Source organism: Heliangelus exortis, chromosome W, assembly GCF_036169615.1.
Source record: "Heliangelus exortis chromosome W, bHelExo1.hap1, whole genome shotgun sequence".
NCBI classification, from domain to species: domain Eukaryota; kingdom Metazoa; phylum Chordata; class Aves; order Apodiformes; family Trochilidae; genus Heliangelus; species Heliangelus exortis.
The window spans coordinates 1,056,307-1,079,287 of record NC_092453.1 but is presented as its reverse complement, the minus strand read 5'-3'; the positions used below and the strand labels follow the sequence as shown (position 1 = coordinate 1,079,287).

At 42.3% G+C, this 22,981-nt stretch overlaps 1 protein-coding gene across 1 annotated transcript in view; it reads left to right on the top strand.

Annotated features, from left to right (window-relative positions):
• Window positions 1–22,981, top strand: part of LOC139789238 (transportin-1-like) — an 87,831-nt gene that overhangs the window by 29,642 nt on the left and 35,208 nt on the right. Inside the window, exons 3-7 of the mRNA XM_071729742.1 lie at window positions 5,737–5,886; window positions 17,240–17,346; window positions 19,078–19,211; window positions 21,360–21,441; window positions 22,151–22,273. Coding sequence (XP_071585843.1) covers window positions 5,737–5,886; window positions 17,240–17,346; window positions 19,078–19,211; window positions 21,360–21,441; window positions 22,151–22,273 — 596 coding nt within the window. The remainder of the gene's footprint in view (window positions 1–5,736; window positions 5,887–17,239; window positions 17,347–19,077; window positions 19,212–21,359; window positions 21,442–22,150; window positions 22,274–22,981) is intronic.

Genomic DNA, 22,981 nt, shown 5'->3' with positions numbered 1-22,981 from the left:
CTGGGAAGAGTATAGGGACGCTGTCTGTTTGTGGAGGGATGGGGTCAGGAAGGCCAAGGCACAAATGGAGCTAAACTTCGCAAAGGATACAAAGAATAATAATAAGGGCTTCTATAGGTATGTCAGCCAGAAAAGGAAGGTTAAAGAAAGTGTCCTTCCTCCGATGAGCAAGAATGTCAAACTGGTAATGATGGACAAGGAGAAGGCTGAGGTTCTCAAAAATTTTTGCCTCGGTCTTCTCTGGCAATCTCTCTTCACGTACCTCTCAACTGGATGAACATCAAGGTGGGGACTGGGGGAGAAAATTCCCTCCCACTGTGAGAGAAGTTCACATTTGAGACCACCTGAGGAACCTGAACATACATAAGTCTATGTGACCTGAGGAGATGCATTCCAGAGTCCTGAGGGAACTGGTGATACAGTTGCCCCATCCCTGGAAACATTCAAGTTCAGGTTGGATGTGGCTCTGAGCAACCTGGTCTAGTTGAAGGTGTCCCTACCCAAGACAGGAGGGTTGAACTAGATGACCTTTGGAGGTCCTTTCCAACCCAAACCGTTCTATGATTATTCTATAATGATTCTGTGATGCTTCTTCCCTCTATGCTTGTTGGATACATGAGGAGCAGAGCTATTCATTAAATAAAGAAGGAACATACGTCTGTCTGAAGAGTGGAATTACAAGCTGTCAGGTTATCATGTGTTATCCATCTGCTCAGTGGGATTTCACAGCGCAGGCTTTTATGGACATTATCTGCAAAAATAAATACTGGTCTTCACCTTTGAGAAGAGAAACCATGAAATTGTGGACAGTGATGCCACAACGATGATGGGCCAGAACAGCTCTCTGTTTTTCACAAGCAACAGTCTAGCAGATGTCCTGAGCACATACGTTATCATAACTGTAGGTACTCTCAGAAAATGTCTATCATCAAGTTGATATTCCATGAAGAGCAAATCATATTACAGATTTATTTGCCTCTAATATTGAAATGTCCAGTGTTTCAGGAAATTTGAGTTCAGCTTCATTACAAGAAGTTGTACTATGGGACACAATTTCTAGTATGATACTCAACTGTCACGGTTTGGACAGTTGCTCTATCACTCGACCCCACCTGGGAGGGAGAACTGGGAAAAGGAAAAGACACCCATGGGTTGAAGTTAAAACAGTAGAATTAACCCCAATACTAACATAAGATAAAAAGTTATACTCTGCTCTAGATAGTAGTTGCAAGCTGTGTGCTTTGAGCAGTGAAGGCTGAATGCCAAACACTGTGAGCATGACAGTTCCAGCAAGAATGCAATGGTCCAGCAAGCGGAGGAGCAGTCCTCAGGCATGGAATGGCCATTGAGACAGATGGGACCCTCTTGGGAAGGGAACCATGGTAGAAGCCCCCAAACATCCTTGCAAACTTCCCAATTTATAGTGAGGGTGTTGTTTATGGTATGGAATACTTTGGTTGGCCATCTTAGGTCAGCTGCCCTGGGCTTCGTCCCTCCTAGCCCAGTGGACCTGCATGGTTCAAAACTACCCTTGACCTTGGTCACTGCAGAAACCTGCATACCAGAGCTGGGTATAAATGAAAACAACACATCTTATCTCTTTTGTTCTCACAGAATTGGACTCTGCAGCCTCTCAAAACTGTTCAGTTTCTCTGAACAGAAAAACGATTTTAGAATTCTGTCCCAGCAAAACCAGGACATCAACATAAGTCAAAACCAATTATCGAGAAAGTTAACATAATTTCTCTTAGTTCCTTCAGCTTCTTATTCTATTTGTATATCTACCAGCTGTAGGGAATGAATGAGAAGGGGAAATGAGGGTCAATTAACTACCCAAATCTGAAATTATATTATCTGAAAGTCCATACGTTTACTGCTTTGAACATTGCTAACAAATTGCTCCTTACAGATAGAAGAAATTCTTCTATAAAACAAAGTTATTTTTAAAGATAATCTTAACCATGCCAATGAAGCAGATTCTTAGTTTGGTACATTCCACAAAACGTTTTACTTGAGCCCAAGGCTTACCATTGTACATTGGATCATGTTGGATTTGTTTTACATTCCATTAGGTGGATTTCCTGTTGGTACTGTCTTAGCCTTTTGTCATCCTCTGACATCGAAGAACTCTTAAAAATGTTTTTTGCGTCCTGTGTGAAATAAGAGGGTTTACACAGGGAGCTATTATGGAATATCAGTTATTTATTCTGTGCATACAAACCCTCTATACATAGAGATACAGAGAGACAATATAAGCAGTCGGCATGGAAACTTGGAAGCCTGGATCATTGCAACGGATTGGATGATTGATTCCCGTTATAAAATGCCAATATTACCGATAGCAGTGCCTAAACTTTCTGACAAGAAGGAAGGTAGCTGATTAGAATTCTCTCTTAAACAAACAAACAAACAAAAATTTGATTAGAGAATAATTATCTTAAACTAGTTTCAAAACTGCTAGCAGCAAGAAGTTGTACTTCCCAAAGGTACAGCTTGGAGGCTATGGTATTTGAGGAATGGGACATCTTCCTACTAGTTCAAATCTCTTTTCTGGCTGAGTGTTGGCACTCTTTTCAGTGCACTGAGACTACTGGAGGGGTGGGAAGGATATTCTATTATAAGTCTCCCAACTATTTGTGCTGTCTACACTTGTATTTTAAGTATTAACTGTAAATTATTATACGGGATGCTGATTAGGAAACAGTTTCTAATCCAAGTTCCTGTTATTATTTGTTTCTAATATAATGGAAAACTTAACAGGAGATATTAAAAGATCTAGCAACAACTACACTGTAATGTGATGATAAGGATACTTTCCAGAAAAAAATTGGATTCATCACCCTAGGAAGAACTGAAGCCTGCCTTGCGCATTCAGAGCTGCTATTTTAACTGCTGGGTTTTGAATGAGATAGCAATGCTATATATTTTAGTCATTCCTTTTGTTTCCTTGTATGAAAAATGCCAGAAATGCATAATTTCAGCCTGATCTAATGGGACTTTCTGAGAGAGAAAGGGAAGAGAGTATTAGCAATGAAAACAAAGATTCAAAGTTTACTCGTGGGCTCTTTGTGGATACTTGGGTGGAACAAGGAAAGGTTTATGGAGAGAGAAATAAAGATAAAGATTACTTTGTTTGCTGTTTTTGTTTTGCTTTGTTTTTTAAAATAATCTTTCAATATTACACAGTGTTGTGATACCAGTGGATTTTGGGTAGTGTATGACATATGAAGCTTGGATAATAGAGAAATCAAAGATTAGCCTCAGAATTTGTGCAAGACTCCTGTCTTCAATGAACATTTGTCTTCTTAGCATATGTAGGTGCAGCATTTCAAATTTATTTCTGGTATATTGTGCTGATTGAGTGGGATGAATTAGGCCATCGTGTATTTTGATGAGCAGCTTTCCTGCTTCTGCCTGGTATTAAGTTTAACATTGATTCCTACCTAATTCCTTTTTACACAAGCAGATTAGATTCTTGCTTGAGGGAAACAGGTACTAAAAAGGATATGAAAATAACGTGTATAATATATATAAAATAGCAATATATATATAATATGTATATAATGCATATGTATTTATATATATAAGAGCACTTGGTAATAATTAATGGCATGAAATGTAACAAGAATGAATTCCAGATCCTGTACCTGGTATGGTGTAATGCTGGGCACAAATATAGGTTGGGAGAGGAGTGGCTGGAGAGCAGCCTTGCAAAAAGGGACCTGGGGGTGCTGGTCCACAGCAGGCTCAATAAGAGCCAGCAGCGTGCCGTGACAGCCAAGAGGGCAACCACATCCTGCGGGGTATGAAACACAGCATAACCAGTCGATCAAAAGAAGTGATGATTCTGCGGTATTCAGCATTGGTGCAGCCTCACCTTGAGTGTTGTGTGCAGTTCTGGGCCCCACAATTTAAGAAGGATGTGAAGGCCCTTGAATGAGTCCAGAGGAGGGCAACAAAGCTGGTGAAGGGGCTGGAAGGCATATCCTATGAGGAACGGCTGAGGGCTCTAGGTTTGTCTAGTTTGGAGAAAAGGAGGATGAGGGGCGACCTCATTGCTCTCTACAGCTTCCTGAAGGAGGGGAAGCAGAGAGGGAGGTGCTTATCTCTCCTCCCTGGGATCCAGGGACAAGGTTTAGACTGGACATTAGGAAGCATTTCTTTACTGAGAGGGTGGTCAAACACTGGAAACAGCTTCCTAGAGAGGTGGTCGATGCCCAAAACCTGTCAGTGTTTAAGAGGCTGTCACGGTTTAACACTGGCCCGGCAATTAAACCGAATGACAGATGCTCTCTATTAATCCCCCTCTCCTCCCTGATAAAGAAAGGAGAGAGAATAAGGGAGAGAGACTTATGGGTTGGAAACTAAACTACACAGCTTTAATGAAACAATCATGATAAAAAAGGAAAAAAAAATTACTAAATACTCCTTTTCTCCTTCCGGAGGGCAAAATGTTCCTCAGAATTGAGCAGTGTCCTTGGTTCTGCATATCAGTCTCTAGCAGTAACTATAAACATCGAGCGTTATCAGTCCCAGAAGCAGACACTGACTGAGAAACTTGCTGTTAATTTCATCAAGTGCATCTACTTACAAGAGACTTAGCTGAAAGCAAAAGTACAAGACAGAAAATTACCTTTATCCTGGCCCAAACCAGGACATCGGCATTTAGACAATGCCCATAACAACGTTTTAACTTTTGCTCAGCCCTGCCATGTCCACCACTAAACTATGCTCCTAAGTGCCACACCCACGCATCTGTTAAATACCTTCAAACAAGTAGCTTAAAATGCTTATTATAATTAGCTCCATGTGCTGATAAGGATTGCTGTAAATTGTAAATTTTAATTTTCCTACTGTATAGACTAATCTTATCTATGTAGAACATCCAGATCTCACTTTCAGCATGTTTCATAAGTAATGCTATGTTACTCGTGCCCTTGGTTGGAGAACTAAACATGAGTTGGCTCCACTATAACTGAAAAATCTACACTTTTCTTCTTCCGCTCCTCCCCTGATCCCAGTAATTTAGAGGAATCTGTAGGCAAAAATAGCTCAGTGAAGAGAACTCAAAACTATTGCCTAAATTATAATCATTACTCTGTTTAGGTGAATTCTGGTGGCTTTTTTTCTTATGGTTCACACTATATAACACTTATCTGTTAACATTTTTAAAGTCTTTTTTCTTGTCCCTCTTATTATTAATTTAATAGATTAATAGAATAGCTAATATCTGAAAGGAAGTACAATATTTTTTAGAATAATTGAACACTATTTTTTGTGGTAGTAGGGGGCAATGGACTTATTGCCTAGTTCCTATCTCATTTCTAGTTCTTGCAATACTGAAAGATGGGTTAACATCTATTTTATGCAGTAATAACTCTACAGCAAGCCTGTCAGTATAATAACAATGTCTGAATGTCTTTGGCTGACTATTCTCTTTCGTGAGTCTCCTATATTCCATGAGTTCAGATCTATTCCTTGCTTATATCTATGCAAAACTTTATTAAAATGTAGACTTTGCAATACTTACTGATAATCTAATTTTGAATAAATAAAAATAGTGAACTCTGAAACTAAAAAAAAAAATGCTATGTGAATTGATGGGTGTATTTGGGAGGAGAGATAAGGAAAGATTAATATCTCTCACTATAAGCTTTGATCTTGTTGCATTGTTCTGGAAATCTGCTTTATCCTATGAGCTGATCGAATTTTGAATGTAATTATTTTCTGTTGCAGATGAACCAACACGTTCCTTGAGTGGTCTCATCTTGAAGAATAATGTAAAAGCACATTTTCACAGCTTTCCAAATGGGGTAACTGAATTCATTAAAAGTGAATGTCTGAACAACATTGGTGATTCCTCTCCCCTAATTAGAGCTACTGTAGGTAAGTTTACTCTTATTGCTGTCTTCTGCACACTAAAAACGTTACTGATATAAGCAAGTCCTGTACTAGTGAGAGTTATTGAACTCTTAAAACTGTTTGCTTTTTATAACTGTCACAACTACACCATGTTTTGATGCTGATATTCATCTTCAGTGTGAATAGATGAAAGTCACACTTGGTTTTGCTTCCTGTTCTCTTAAAACTAACTTGGCAATTCAGTTTGTATCTCTTGAAATGTGACTGAACGTAAGTTTACTCGAATCTACTGAAATTCAGCTTGCTGCCAATTTTTACACCTAAAACCAGGAACAAGGTAATGGTCTGACTTTAGAACTATTTCAGCACTGTACTTGCATGACACACATTAACATAACGAGTTTCTGTTTTTTAAATACCTTCTGTCAGAAAAACATTAGGAAAAAAAATGTGGTGATCAAAGCATCAGCTATAAGTATTTTTGTTGGGTGGATTTCTGATTTCCTAAATACTGTGGTTTTGTTCACCTCTTCCATAACATGCATATTTGTGTTATTTTTACTTATTTCTAGGTAATGTTGCTTTTTTTGTCTGGTCTTTGAGAATATGATTTCCCCCAGTTACTACAATCATATTAATTTTCCTCCTACAGTCCAATAACAAAAAAACTAAAATAAATGTATATTTAAGTGCAGTAGAAAAAAACAGGGGCGGGTGCAAGTTCGGAAAGGAATTCAACTTGTATCAGCTGATTTCTGTTATAAAATAATATACCAGTTATTGGTCCTTTAGAATCCTTTGCTTTTTGTATAGGATTCCTTCTCCAGACATCTGGGTTAAGGACTTTGGACTAGACAAAAATGTCCATCTCTTTGCTTTTTCCTTATACTGTGTTTTGCACCCTTCTGTGTGAAGTAGTTACACATTGGATCCTTGTAGGCTTCTGTCTTAACAGTGAGATTGGTCTAGTACTCACCGGTCTCTTGATACTAGCTAGGTATAAAGATATTGCTACCTGCCTAGGCTGCTTTGATAGCATATGAGTTGGCATGTGCTTGTCATAGCTGCTCTTTGACATGTGTGTGTGTTTTTGCTGTTCAAGCACTAACAATTTAATGATCCAACTGCAAATAAGATATCTGGAATTCTGAGAGGGAGATGAGCGAGTACATCAAAATAGCATGAGGGAAGAAGTAATGCAGACTTTGTGGTGGTCTCTGGCATCTAGTGCTAACCAGACAAAAGCTAGCCCTTGTTCTTGTGGAGGACTTCAACCTACCAGACGTCTGCTGGAAGTATAAGGTAGCAGAGAGGAGACAGTCTATGAGGCTCCTCAAGTGTTTGGAAGAAAACTTCCTGACACAGCTGGTGAGTGAGCCTACCAGAGGAGGTGCCTTGCTAGATCTCCTGTTCACAAACAGGGAAGGGCTGGTGGAGGTTGTAATGCTCAGAGGCCATCCTGGACTTAGTGACCACAAAATGGTGAAGTTCTCAATCCTTGATCAAGTAAGGAGGGGGGTTAGCAAAACCTCCACCACGGACTTCCGGAAGGCAGACTTTGGCCTGTTCAGGACACTGGTTGAGAGAGTGCCTTGCGAGACAGTCCTAAAGGACAAAGGAGTGGTTCGGTGACCAGCAGAGGTGGTGGAAGAGAGAAAAACACAAGGTAAGCCCAGGGGCTAACTGAGATCAAGTGGTACAGGGGGGTTCCTGAGATCAGGACACTGTACAGCTGCCCAGAATTGTGGGAAGAAACCCGGAAGCTCGCTCGCTCGCTCAGCCAACCAGGCGCGGCAGGGGGTGTGCCCAGGCAAGCCGCGGGGGGATTTAAACACGGTGAAAACCGTTACTTTGGCAGTTGGTTTGGTGACCATCAGAGGAGGTGGTAGAGAGAAAAACACGAGGGAAGTCTTCAAGGAAGTTTGCACGGGGCAGTTCGCACGGACAGGGAGAGCGGTGGGGAGCTGAAACTTACTCCTAGAGTGATGGTTAGTACTCGGAGAAAGAAGACTTTACTCCCTACACCCACAAAAATGGATATCGGTATCCAGGCCATAGGCTGTGAGGAATGCCACAGCCTCGCACTGGCAGCAGGAGGCATCTCCAGCTATGGCTGTGCACGGTGTGAACAGGTTGATGACCTGCTCAGCATGGTAGCACAGCTCCAAGACGAGGTGATGGAGCTCAGGGAAGAGGTGAGCAGGCTAAGAAACATCAGGGAGAGTGAGAAGGAAATCGATTACCTTCTTCAAATGATCTCCCCTAAATTAGACCAGGAAATAACTCTCAGGGGAACAGAGGATCCCATATCCTCTCATAACCACACCCCTGAGCCCTCTCACAGTAACCCACAGGAGGAGGGTCAATGGGAACAGGTCAGTGCTCGACAGAAAAGAAAACGGAGCAAGCGTGTTCCCCTAAGAAGTACACTACCTGTAGTGCCCTTGCAGAACAGGTGTGAGGCTCTGCAGGAGGATTTGGTTACAAGCAAAGTCAAGGGTTCACAAAGGCCAGAAATACCACAAAGGCCAACTCACCTCAGGATGGCCATCAAAACTGACCCCCGAAATGAAAACTTGACGGGTCATTGTAGTAGGCAACTCCCTGCTGAGGGGAGCGGAGGGCCCAAACCCGCTTCACATGGAGGTCTGCTGCCTTCCTGGTGCCTGGGTTAAGGATGTTGCAAGTAAGCTTTCCAACCTTGTGAGTCCTTCAGATTATTACCCACTTCTGGTCTTTCAGCTGGGTAGTAATGATGTAATAACAAGAAGCACGCATTCGATCAAGAGAGACTTCAAGGGCTTGGGGCAACTGGTGAAGGGATCAGGAGCCCAAGTTTTGTTCTCCTCCATCCCTCTAATGACAGCAATGGATGAGGGAACTAGCAGGAAGATCCAGCAAGTTAACTCATGGCTTAGGGACTGGTGTCAATGGCAGGGTTTCGGGTTCTTTGACCATGGGGCAAATTCCATGGTACCTAGTGTCCTCAAATCAGATGGGCTTCATCTGTCTAGCAGGGGCAAAAGGACTATAGCCCGTAAATTGGCAGGGCTGATCAGGAGGGCTTTAAACTAGGTTTGAAGGGGGAGGGGATTGAAACCAGGCTCTCCAAAGATGAGCCCGAGGATGGAAAGCCTGAGTTAAGAGTAAAATCAACAGCCCAGCTGAAGTGCATGTACACCAATGCACGCAGTACGGGAAACAAACAAGAGGAGATGGAAGCCATTGTGCAGAAGGAAAGCTGTGATGTAGTCGCCATCACAGAAACGTGGTGGGATGACTCGCATGACTGGAGTGCTACCATGGATGGCTACAAGCTCTTCAGAAGGGACAGACAAGGTAGGAGAGGTGGAGGAGTGACTCTATACGTTAGAGAGTCTCTTGACTCTGTAGAACTCGAGGTCAGTAACAATAAGGTTGAGTGCCTGTGAGTCAAAATCAGGGGGAAGGCCAATAAGGCTGATATCCTTGTGGGAGTCTGTTACAGACCACCCAACCAGGATGATGAGAGTGATGAACTATTCTACGAGCAGTTGGCAGATGTCTCAAAATCACCAGCCCTTGTTCTCATGGGTGACTTTAATCTGCCGGCTGTCTGCTGGGAATTCCACACAGCAGAGAAGAGGCAGTCTAGGAGATTCCTAGAATGTATAGAGGATAATTTCCTACTCCAGCTGGTAAATGAGCCCCCCAGGGATGGGTCCCCACTAGACCTTCTGTTCGCAAACAGAGAGGAGCTGGTGGGAGATGTAGTGGTCGGAGGCCGTCTGGGGCACAGTGACCATGAAATAATAGAGTTTTCAATACTCAGGGATGCAAGGAGGGACAACAATAAAACCTCTACGCTGGACTCCCGGAGGGCAGATTTTGGCCTTTTCAAAAGACTGGTACAGAGTGTACCCTGGGAAACAGCCCTTGAAAACAAAGGGGTCCAGGAGGGATGGGCATACTTCAAGGAGCAAGTCCTGAATGCACAGGAGCAGGCTGTCCCTGTGTGATAAAAGGCAAGCCAGCGGGGAAGACGACCGGTCTGGTGAACAGGGAGATACTGAAGGAAATTTGGGTTAAAAAGAGAGCTTACAGTCTATGGAAAAAAGGGCCGGCTACTCAGGAAGAGTTTAGGAATACAGTTAGGTCGCGTAGAAAGAAAATTAGAGAGACGAAGGCAGGATTTGAACTCAATCTTGCCACTTCCATTAAGGGTAACAAAAAGTCTTTCTACAGATACATCAACGGCAAAAGGAGGGGCAGGGAAAACCTCCATTCTTTGTTGGACATGGGGGGACACATAGTTACCAATGATGAGGAAAAGGCTGAGGTATTTAACACTTTCTTTACCTCAGTTTTCAACAGTAAGACAGGTTGTCCTGAAGACAGCTGGCTTCTGGGGCTTGTAGAGAGAAATGGGAAGCTGAGTAGCTCCCTTGTAATCCTGGAGGGAACAGTTTGTGACCTGCTGAGCCACTTGGATCCTCACAAGTCTATGGGACCAGGCGGGATCCACCCCGGGGTGATGACGGAGCTGGAAGAAGAGCTCACCAAGATGCTCTCCATCATTTACCAACGGTCCTGGATCATTGGGGAGGTCCCAGATGATTGGAAGTTGGCAAATGTCACACAAATGTACACAAAAAGGGACGGAAGGAGGATACAGGAAACTACAGGCCTGTCAGCCTGACCTCAGTGCCTGGCAAGGCTATGGAGCAGATCATCCTGGGGACAATCATACAGCACATACAGGATGGACAAGGGATCAGACCCAGCCAGCACGGGTTTAGGAAGGGCAGGTCCTGTCTGACCAACCTGGTCTCCTTTTATGATTGGGTGACCCGCCTGGTGGATGAGGGGAAGGCTGTGGATGTAGTCTACCTGGAATTCAGCAAAGCCTTTGACACCATCTCCCATAGCATTCTCCTGAAAAAGCTGTCAGCCCACGGCTTAGACAGGAGCACTCTGGAGACAGGAGCTGGGTTAGGAACTGGCTGGAGGGCCGGGCCCAGAGAGTGGTGGTGAACGGTGCTGCATCCAATTGGCGGCCGGTCACTAGTGGTGTCCCCCAGGGATCAGTGTTGGGCCCAGTTCTGTTTAATGTCTTAATCGATGATTTAGATGAGGGGATTGAGTCCACCATTAGTAAATTCACAGATGACACTAAGTTGGGGGGGAGTGTCGATCAGCTGGAAGGCAGGAGGGCTCTGCAGAGGCACCTGGACAGACTGGAGAGTTGGGCTGATTCCAACGGGATGAGGTTCAACACGGCCAAGTGCCGGGTCCTGCACTTTGGCCACAACAACCCCATGGGGAGCTCCAGGCTGGGCACAGAGTGGCTGGAGAGCAGCCAGGCAGAAAGGGACCTGGGAGTCTCGATTGACAGGAAGCTGAACATGAGCCAGCAGTGTGCTCAGGTGGCCAAGAAGGCCAATGGCATCCTGGTCTGGATCATGAACAGTGTGGCCAACAGGTCCACGAAAGTGATTCTTCCCCTGTACTCAGCGCTGGTGAGGCCACACCTTGAGTAGTGTGTCCAGTTCTGGGCCCCTCAGTTCAGGAAGGAGATTGAGGTGCTGGAGCAGGTCCAGAGAAGAGTAACACGGCTGGTGAAGGGACTCAAGCGCAAGTCTTATGAGGAACGGCTGAGGGAGCTGGGGTTGTTTAGTCTGGAGAAGAGGAGGCTCAGGGGAGACCTTCTTGCTCTCTACAACTGCCTGAAAGGAGGTTGTAGCCAGGTGGGGGTTGGTCTCTTCTCCCAAGTAGCTACCAGTAAGACTAGAGAACATGGTCTTAAGCTCTGCCAGGGGAGGTTTAGGTTAGATATTAGGAAGAAATTATTCACAGAGAGGGTGATCAGACATTGGAATGGGCTACCCAGGGAGGTGGTGGATTCTCCGTCCCTGGAGGTTTTTAAGAAGAGACTGGATGTGGCACACAGTGCCATGGTCTAGTAACCACACGTTTTGGATCAAGGGTTGGACTTGATGATCTCAGAGGTCCTTTCCAACTCAGATGATTCTGTAGTTCTGTGAGTCCCGGCCGGCCGGAAACTCTTCAAGAAGGAAACCTTAAAAGCACAGGAGTGGGCCGTCCTCATGCGCCATAGGACAAAATGGCAGGGAAGACAACAGGCCTGACTGAACAGGGAGCTTCTGCTGGGACTTAGGAAGAAAAGGAGAGTTTACCTCCTTTGGAAGAAGGGGCAGGCATCTTGGGATGAGTACAGGGATCTGGCTAGATCATGTAGAGGAAAAAATTAGAAAGCAAAAGCCCAGCTGGAGCTCGATCTGGCCACTGTCATAAGGGACAACAAAAAAAGTTTTTACAAATGCATTAACAATAAAAAGAGAGCCAGGGAGAATCTCCATCCTTTACTGGATGTAGGAGGAAACATTGCAACCAAGAATGAGGAAAAGGCTGAGATACTTAATGCCTTCTTTGCCTCCATCTACATTAGTCAGACCAGCCACCCCAAGGTTATTCAGCCCCCTGATCTGAAAGATAAGGATGGAGACCAGCACAACCCTCCCCATAATCCAGGAGGAAGCAGTTAACGACCTGCTATGGCACCTGGACACTCCCAAGTCTATGGGGCTGGATGGGATCCACCCAAGAGTATTGAGGGAGCTGGCAGAAGAGCTCACCAAGCCTCTCTCCATCATTTACCAACAGTCTTGGTTAACAAGGGAGGTCTCAGATGACTGGAGGCTTGCCAACGTGACGCCCATCTACAAGAAGGGTCGGAAGGAGGATCCAGGGAACTACAGGCCTGTCAGCCTGACCTTGTTTCCCTAAGAAATTACGGAGAGGTTCATCTTGAGTGCACTCACATGGCAAGTGCAGGACAGCCAGGGGATCAGGCCCAGCCAGCATGGGTTCAGGAAAGGCAGGTCCTGCCTGACCAACCTGGTCTCGTTCTATGACCAGGTGACCCGTCTAGTGGACGAGGGGAAGGCTGTGGACGTTGTCTACCGGGACTTTAGCAAAGCCTTTAACACTGTCTACAACAGTGTTCTCCTAGAGAAGCTGTCGGCTCATGGTATAGATATGAGTGTACTCTTCGTTGGATTAAAAAATGGCTGCATGGCTGGGCCCAGAGAGTTGTAGTCAACAGAGTCAAATCCATTTGGCAGCCAGTCACCATTGGTGTTCCCCAGGGCTCAGTTTTGGGGCTGGTCTTGTTCAATATCTTCATCAGTGATCTAGATGAGGGGATTAACTGCTTCCTCAGGAAGTTTGCAGATGACACCAAGTTGGGTGGGAGCATTGATCTGCTCAAGGGTAGGAAGGCTCTGCAGAGGGACCTGGACATGTTGGATCAGTGGGCCAAGGCCAGCAATATGAGGTATAACAAGGTTAAGTGCCGGGTCCTGCACTTTGGTCAAAACCACCCCATGCAACACTACAGGCTTGGGGAGGAGTGGCGGGAAAGCTGCCAGGCAGAGAAGGACCTGGGGGTGTTGGTTGACAGCCATCTGAATATGAGCCAGCGGTGTGCCCAGGAGGCCGAGAAGGCCAACAGCATCCTGGAGTGTATTGGGAATAGTGTGGCCAGCAGGAGAAGGGAAGTGATCGTGCCCCTGTACTTGGCACTGGTGAGGCTGCACCTCGTGTACTGTGTTCAGTTCTGGGCCCCTCACTACAAGAAAGACATGGGAGTTGCTGGAGCGAGTTCAGAGAAGGGCAACCAAGCTGGTGAAGGGTCTGGAGGACAAGTCCTATGAGGAGAGGTTGAGGGAATTGGGATTGTTTAGTTTGGAGAAGAGGAGGCTAAGGAGAAGAGACCTCCTTGCTCTCTACAACTACCTGAAAGGAGGTTGTAGGGAGGCGGGTGCTGGCTTCGCTCAAGTGAATAATGATAGGATGGGAGGAAATGGCCTGAAGCTTCACCAAGGGAGGTTTAGACTAGATATTAGGAAGAGTGTCTTTACTGAGAGAGTAGTCAGGCTCTGGAATGGGCTGACCAGGGAGGTGGTGGAATCACCGTCCCTGGAGGTATTTAAAAGCCATGTAGATGAGGCACTTCAGGACATGCTCTAGTGGGCATGGTGATGCCTATATTGATAAATGTATTTTATTTTATTTTATTTGCGGGGGTTGTTGACGGTTGGATTCGGTGATGTTGGAGGTCTGTTCCAACTGTGACAATTCTGTGATTCTGTGAAAGGAGATGAAGCTCATTAGAAGCCCACATAGATTTCTTTTAATGTGAAAATAAGTATCTTTATTTTATGTGATCGTTTCCTCATTGTTCTTAAAACCTTTTGCAAAGCTTCAAATGCTTTTGATTGTAGGCGGCAGGTGCACGCCCCGCCTGGGCCAGCTGGGACTGGTCAAAATGCGCATGCCCGATTGAGGCGGGGTGTGGTTCCAACAAGTCCCGAGCCAGGCGGATCGAACTTAGTTCTCTGATACTAATCCGAACCAGCACTAGCTCGACTGACTCTGTTCACGAACCGAGCTCGCGCCCGCAGCGAGATTCCTTTCACGCAACATTTGATAACCTGAAATTAGTTTGGTTTTTTTCCCCCTACTTAAGTGTCTCTTCATAATTAAAAAACCCCACCCAAATTAGCACAACATTAAATGGCTGCTTTGCCAACCTTTACAGAAAGCTTGAAATGACATGTGTCTTAACTGCACGTGTGTCTCTTGCAAGGTCCTAGGTTGTCCTGTTGCTGTCTAGGATAAGCCTTTTTTAAGAACACATAGTTTTCAAATAGTCTTTCTTTTAGCTGTGAAAGCTTGCTCATGTTACAAGTACAGAGAGACCCTTTGTCATCTTCTGAAAACTTCAGGATCTTGAAAAGATTTTAAGACAACTCTTTTCCAAAACTACCACTGCCTTTAAGATTTATGATTATCTCACGTGGTGGTCTAGAGGAGTTCCAGGAATTTCATTCTTAAGTTTGTTTCTCAACTTGTGTTAATTCTACAGACCTGTGACAGATCTAAGTCAGGGAGACAATTTTGCAATTTAAGTGCTTTGTCTTGGAGGCAAGAACATTAATTTATTTTGTTCTAATTTTGAAGTTCAGTTTTTGTTTTTTAAATGCAGATCATTAAGATACAGCAACAATAAAATATGTATTTTCTATTAATGCATCTGATATTCTTTGCAGGACCATAATATTCAGGAGAAATAATCTTTAAGACTTTAAAAATCTCTATAGACTTTTGGAATTCTGTTCAGTTGCAGTTACAGAGACAACTGGATAGAAACTACTTCTGGAGCTGTAAAATTGTGTTTTACCTTGGTCTTTACTTTTGCCCTTAGTCTTCTTGGGTTCTCCAGCCTTATTGCATCAAAGGAAACACAATGCAAAATATCTTTGTGTCTTTCCCAGAATGTCCTTTGCTCTGTTGTTCTTTATTCTTGTATATTTAATAAGAATTTTAACATTTTATTCCAAAGAAAAAGGGTATTTAGTGATAAGCTCAATGAAAAAGCTTAGAAAAGCTTTTTTTTTCATCACTTGTCACTTGGGAGAATACTTGTTGAGACAAAATGGACTTGTAGTCAGTCCTAGTTTATAAGCAACCTTCCGCATTCCTGTCACCTAATTTTTTTTCCTGGGATTTCTGTATGTGCTGGAAATTGAACTGGTGGCTCTTTGGGCCATCCTATCTGCTGGATCTGCATCAGCCAACCCCACAGCTGATCACTGGATGTCCTGCTGTCCTGGTTTCACTGGGACAGAACCATAGGCCAGCTATCGAGGGCAGGCCATTAGAAGCCCCAAGTCAGCTGGGAGCATAATTCAGGGCAACTGACCCAAACTGACTGACAGGTGTATCCTGTCATATCCACTTATGTCATATGCATTATAAAAGGGGGAGGTATGCTGAGGGTAGAGAGTCTTGTTTCCTGGGACTCTTTCTTTTTGGCCTGCTGCTCCCTCTGCTTGTGAAGATCAGGCTGAGTTTAATAGCATACTCTATGGTGGTGGTTGTATTAGTTGTATGATTTCATGAAATGTGTTTATATTTTAATCTACAGGGCGTCTGTCCTCTCCCTGATTCTCCTTCTTTGCTGGGGAGGGGTGTCATGGTTTAATGATATGCCAGCAATTAAATGAATGACAGATCCCCCTCCCTGATAGAGGAAGGAGAGAGAATAAGTGATACTTGTGGGTTGGAAACTAAAATGCACAGCTTTATAGAAACAATAATGATGAAAAATAAAAATTATTCAATATACACAAGTATTTACAAAAGCAATATGACATTCCTCCCCCCTTTTCCCCAATAAAACTCATGTCACCACTGAGCCTGCAGGGCAGCTTGTGAAAAGTCCCAGGCTGTGCTCCTGGAGTCAGGAGCGCACAGGAGCTGGAAGCAGGAACACAAGGCTTTAGGAGTGCATGGATCACGATCAAAGTCAGATTGAATCCTCTCAGTATGCTTCCCATGTATGAAGAAAAATTTGATCTTCCTCATCCCTCAGGTTTATATGGAGTAACACTCATATGGCATGGAATACTCCATTTGGTTAATTTTGGTCACATGTGTGCTCCTCTCCTCCCTAAAGGAGGGTTGCATGTGTGCCCCATTTATTTCCTTTCTCTTTCTTGAGCATAAGATGTTTCAGAAGCAAGGCGTGGCCTTGGTTTTACATACTGTTCTCCAGTTGTGACAGTAATATCGAACCTTATCATTTTTAGAAGCAGACACTGACTGAGAAACTTGCTGTTAATTTCATGAAGTGCAGCTACTTAAGTAACTGCAAGTAAAACTTAATAAATGAAAGTAAAATTACAAGGAGGAACATTAATTCTATCCTGTCTCAAACCAGACAAGGCATCATTGAGTGAGAGAGCAAATGGCTTCATTTTAGCCCTGGATGTGGGCTAAAGGAAGAGAACTGTCACATTGTGTAAGATTTTAGTAGGTATTTCAGTCTTAGAATGTGTCCTTAATGTTTTCTGTAAACATAGTAAAGTTGTGAACACATATGTTACAATTGGGTGATAAGTTAATTGAATGACAGCTTCCTATGTTTAAGCTTTTGTATCATAATAAAGTGGAGGTGATGTGAGGTAGATACTTTATGTTTACCAGTGGTCAAGATTTGTAGTATTTTTAGTAAACCTAGAGCAAAACCTGTCCTGCAGTGTTTGTGCATGATTATTCTTTTAACTAGAAATACTTCGTGCTTGACTTCTCACATCTGAGCCCTTCATGGTTGTAGGAAGGAACGACCTGCCCTTGCATTTCAAAGCCCTTCAAATACCATTTGTAATGAAAAGTACTACTTTTTATGCTTGCTAAATCTTAATAAACCAAGAAATTTCTGAACTCTTTAGATCTTTGAGATTAAAATGATAAATATTGGTGTGAAACCTGTGAAGATATATGAGATCTTTTATTCCTCTGATTCACTTAGGCATTCTAGTAACAACCATTGCTTCGAAAGGGGAATTACAAAATTGGCCTGAACTCTTACCAAAGCTTTGCAGCCTGTTGGATTCTGAAGATTATAATACCTGTGAGGTAAGGAGGCTTATTTTTCACTGGATTATCATCTAAATTTGAGACACTGGAACAAGTTGTCTAGTAGAGTTGTGGATGCCCCCATTCCTGGAAGTGTTCAAGGACAGGTTTGATGGGACTTGGAGCAACCTGGTCTGGTGGGAGGTGTCCCTGTTGTGATGGAGTAAATAATTTTGATCTGTAGAGGACACATGTTTTTATGTGAAATTAAGAACTTGATATCAGGCTTGAGACACACACCCCCCCACCTCCCAGTGTTTGTGTAAGCACACACCAAAGGTTGATAGATAAGGCAGGATTTACTCACCCCCTGGCTGGCCTCCTGGGCATACTGGTCCTGTGTGACAGTATGTCCCAGGCATAAAAGGGGGAGAAAACCAGAAGGAGGTAGGGAGAATGACTTTCAGGGGATCAGTGGTCTCCATGGGAGGACTCCCATTAAGCTCAGGCTTGTAAACTGTTCTGAATACAACTTCAGGGGAGGTTTGCTTTGTGGGTTCTGCTGACAAGTTTAATTAAGTAAGCTGTTTGTATTTGTATGTCTGTAGTGGGATGGTATAATAAACTGTCTCTGATATGTTTATAAAGACCTTTTATTTTTTTATTTCTTGCTGAATCCCAGACCTAATGAAAACACCTGTCCATGCAGGGGGTTTGGAACTAGATGACCTTTAAGGTCTCTTCCAGTCCAAACCATTCTATGATTCTATGAATTTTTTGCTTTTCTTCATAAAGACTATATATATCATACTCTCCGTGCATGTATACATATGTAATCTCTTCAGAGAGCAGTGGCTCAAAGTTGATACTTTTTATTCTACCTGTATTCCATGTTCTTAGTGTTCATTCAAATTACTTTTTCTTTGCATAAAAGCAGAATAAGACTGGATATAGATACTTATTGCAACTCAGCTGAGAAGTGTCCTAAAGTTACGACTTTGTGATGCTAAATCTTTTAAGTCTCATCAAGTTGACCTTCAATTTTCTCTTGCTTAAAAGTAGTGTTATTCATTTTTCTTATAATCTGAAAATGTGATCTGTGACTGCTATATCAGGCTAGTGTGAAATGAACTTTTTTGTTCAGTGTTTATGAAGGAAAATAAATAAATACCAGCTCAACCATGTTAAGCTATGAGAAGAAAAATGTCTTGTCTGATTTTTTAAAAATAAAAATCTATGATCACACAATTTTAATTACTTCATGCTGATTCCATAAGTTTGTGAAGCATTTTCTATAAAATAGTCCTTAGAGATATGACAGAGGTCCAAGATGCCATGCTGTTATGTAGTGCTTTAGTGCTGCTTTCTTAAGAAACACTTGAAAATGCAACTCAAATTGACCATTATGTCCAGAGTTCTGTTTTTCCCTATATAAAAAAAAAAAAGGAAATAAAATCACAATGAAATTAAAGTGGATGCTTTTGCAACTTGTAATTTATTTTTCAAATAACATCTTGCTTTTAAGTGTTTTTAAAATATGATTGTATAAGCAAGCATTGAATGCTAAAATTAAAATTACCGCTTCTCTATAATAAACTCATCCAGCTTGAGAGCTTACAGATGACAGTATAAAGTGCTTAAATAAAAAGCCTTTAATGATGTTTTAAATCCATATTTCCTTAGCTACATTTACTCATTTAGTGTGGTGTTATGTTAAAATTACCTGTTCTCTACAAAACCTGAAATGTTGCTTCAAAATGTAAACCATATTTTTAAAATTTTTTTTAATAGGGTGCATTTGGTGCTCTTCAGAAGATATGTGAAGATTCTGCTGAAATTTTAGATAGTGATGTATTGGACCGACCGCTGAATATCATGATACCTAAATTCTTGCAGTTCTTCAAGCACAGCAGTCCAAAAATAAGGTAGTTTTAGGTTTTGTACTAAAGTTACCTGTTAAATTTATTTACATGAGTAGCGAGGTTGATATTTCATAGATCAGTTTAAAACACTCTTTTTTAAAATTATCCTACATATGCAAATGTGAGAAGAGAAGCCACAGAGATTTCATGTATCAGTAATTTCCGTGCTTATCTGCTTATTTAATAGATCAGCCTCATCTCTTTATGCATCTTCCAAATCTAGAATATGTCTGACTTTGAAAATCAAACTGTTTCTTGTAAGATTTTGCATATTATGAAATTTTTGATGCTGCGGTTAGAATTTCATATTCTGATTAGAAAGTACTATCTTGCATTCATTTTGTAATGCAGCAATGGGAGAGTAACAAATCATTTACTGATAATATTGAGAACCTCTGCCTTTTCAGCACTGTTGGTGACTAGTTGACTTCTGTTTAATAGCCAATATTTTTAATGGCCAATATTATTCCTCTGTTTTTGCTTACTGTTAATATATTTGAAGAACCCTTTCTTGAAGTTTTTGGTATTTCTGGCCAAATTTAGCTCAAGCTGAGCTTTTGCTTTCCTAACTGCTTCTCTGCATACCCTGGTAATGCTCTTGTAATTTTCAACCAGTAATGTTCCACCTTTCAACCTCTGGTAGATTTCCCTTTGGGTTTTGAGCAGACCCAGAAGACTGCAGTTAAGCCATGCAGGATCTCTTGCTCCGCCTACTTCCCTTACCTTTAGAGGAGATGAACTGGTTTTGGTTAACTAGGAGAGTGTTCTTGAAAAGCTCCCAGCACTCACTAGCTCCTTTACCCTCCATGGAAGCTTCCCATGGGATCCCTTCCAACTGAGCCCTGAGTGAGCTGAAGTTTGCTCTTCTAAAATCTAAACCCTTTGTTCTTGAATTAACCTTCATTGTGCTCAGCAGTATTCCAAATTGCACAATATTGTGATCACTGCAGCCAAGTCTGTCACTAACCAAGATATTATAGAGCAGGTTTTCTTGGTTAGTGAGTAGTAAGTCCAGCTGTGCCCCATTCCTGGTTGGCAAATCCAACATTTGTGTGAGGAAGCAGTCTTCTACACATTCCAGGAACTTGATTGGTGTCAGGTGAGCTGCAGTGTTGTTCTTCCAACAAATGTCTGGGTAGTTGAAGTCTCCCATAAGGACCAGGCTTTGTTGACCTGAAGCTTGCCTGATTGACCCAAGTATCACTTCATTGGTCACATTATCTTGGTTTGGGGGTCGGTATCAGATTCCTACTGTAAGGTCTGCCTTGGAGACAACCCCTCTGATTTTGACCCAGAGGCATTCAATAGGGCTACCACAATTACCATAGTTGGCTTCTATACATTCAAGTTTTTCCTTAACATAGAGTGTGACTCCTCCACCTCTTCTCCCCTGCCTGTCTTTATGGAACAGCCTACAGTGGTCTATCATGATTCTCCAGTTGTGTGACTCATCCCACCATGTTTCTGTTATTCCTATGATATCATAACTATCTGACTGGGCACAGAGCTCCAGTTTCTCCTGTTTATTTCCGAGACTGCGGACGTTTGTATACATACTCTTCAGGAGGCTGACCTGTTGCTTCTCATTTAACGAGACATCTGAGGCACATTTTACTTTACTCTAGTTGGCCTGATATAATCCCAAATCAGTTGTAGTGGTGATGGTGGTGTGATTATTGCCATTTTGGATCCCTCCCTCTGGGTCCTTCAGTTTAAAGTACGCCTCAACAAGCTGGCCGGTTGGTACTGATGTACTACTCCCAGGACCGCATCCAGTAAGCTCAGCTTTATCCCCACCCACCTTGGAGTTGAGTTTAAAAGCCTTCCTATGAGTTTTCCTAGTTCCTGAGCCAGGATCTTTTCCCCACTTTGAGATAGCTGTGCTGTCCCATGGCTTGTTATGTGAAAGTCTACTGATATTTTCCCCTTCACATCTAGTTTAGATATATCTGAGTATAAGGTGGTACTTAAAATTTTTGGTATAGTAATTTTTCTTGGTAACAATATAGATGTGCAGATTTGTTCCTTCTTGCCTCTAGAAGATGCATGGACAATGTATTTTTTTCCCTAATGTTTGTTTTTGATGCCTATGTACAGTTTAGAAAATGTTTAAGTCATGAAAAATGTATATTTTAACTGTTCCATTTGTAGGTCTCATGCTGTTGCATGTGTCAATCAATTTATCATCAGCAGAACTCAAGCTCTTATGTTGCACATAGATTCTTTCATTGAGGTGAGTGTGCATTCTTGGTTGGGGTTAAGTCAAATTACATATCTGATTTATCAAGAACTTTAATGTTTTGCAACCACCAGTACCCCAAAACACTACATTTCTGACTTCCCATTCTTAGCTTCAGTCCCTATGGATTGAATTTCGTTCTGTATACTTATGATCAGATTAGAATAAGCTCTCTCCCAACCCAAAAAATAGTCTTTTGAAAGATGCTTCCTTTTCATAAATAGAGGAAACATTTGTTGCATAAAGGTACTGGAAGCAGCCTGTCACTTACCTTTGATGGAGAGAGTTCAGTACAGGAATCATCAGGTCACTGAGTCTGGATGATGTATCTCTCAGAATATTACTACTGAATGTGGATTAGAAGGGTGATATTTTCTGTTATCTAGAGTATTTTATTTGCTGCTGTTATACATTGAAGGAGTTTTTTAGCTAAAAAATTCATTATTTAAGGGAAAAAATAATAATTCAAGAAATAATGTTCTTGGATCTAATGTACACATGACCAAAATACTGGGTATCAATACACATTGAGAGTCTGAAGAGTTAATTTGCTAAACTGTATGTCCTTTAAAATAATGTGGTATTCTGGGGTGGGGCAGAAGGGTATAGAAGTTTGCATACCGTAGTTTGCCAGTAATGTCAATTCAAATACAAGTTGAACTAGATGAATTGAGGCTTTTCAACTGTTATTACATTCCAACAGAATCTCTTTGCACTGGCTGGTGATGAGGAGCCTGAAGTACGCAAAAATGTTTGCCGTGCTCTAGTAATGTTACTGGAAGTTCAAATGGATCGTCTGCTTCCTCACATGATTAGTATAGTTGAGGTGAGTCTCATTTCCCAGATTGCAAGGTGAAGCATGTTTGGGGTTGCAGAAATAATAACAAATTAAAAGCATTCATCAGAACAGGTATGTTACACTTGTGCTCGCCTACTCTTCATTTTCCGTCAAGATTGAGGTTGCAAAAGTTTCTTTTCAGCTAATTGCCAGCTTGACACTATTTGACACACAATATATGTGGCATGTTCCTGGGAAATACTGGCAGTTTCTTGGTAGCTTTTACATACTCTACTTGCTAGACTGCAAGTAGCTAAGATCAGTATGTTTCTTATGCAAATTTTATGTAAACAAGTGGGTCATAACCCAGTGTCAAATTCTATAAGGGCTAGGTCCGGGCAACACAAAGATTATAAGGCATTAGACAAAGGCATTAAACAACATAAAATGGAGTTGAACTGTGACAGCCTTGGCCTGCTGTCTAGTCTACCTATGTGGTGTTTGGAATTCCATTACACCAACCCTGGCAAACGTTTTCATTTAACACAGGGATGGTTGGTACTTGAGTTGATTTTTCTCTTTTGTTTGGGCTTGGGTTGGGGTTTTTTTTGAGAAAGAGAATAAAGCTTTGGAGATTATATTGTCAACAAGCGATAACTTCTCTCGCTCTTCAACTACCTAAGATCAATAAGGAACTTCTGGACTTTGTGGGTAGAAATGATGTCACCAACCAGAAAATCCAAGATGGTATTTTTG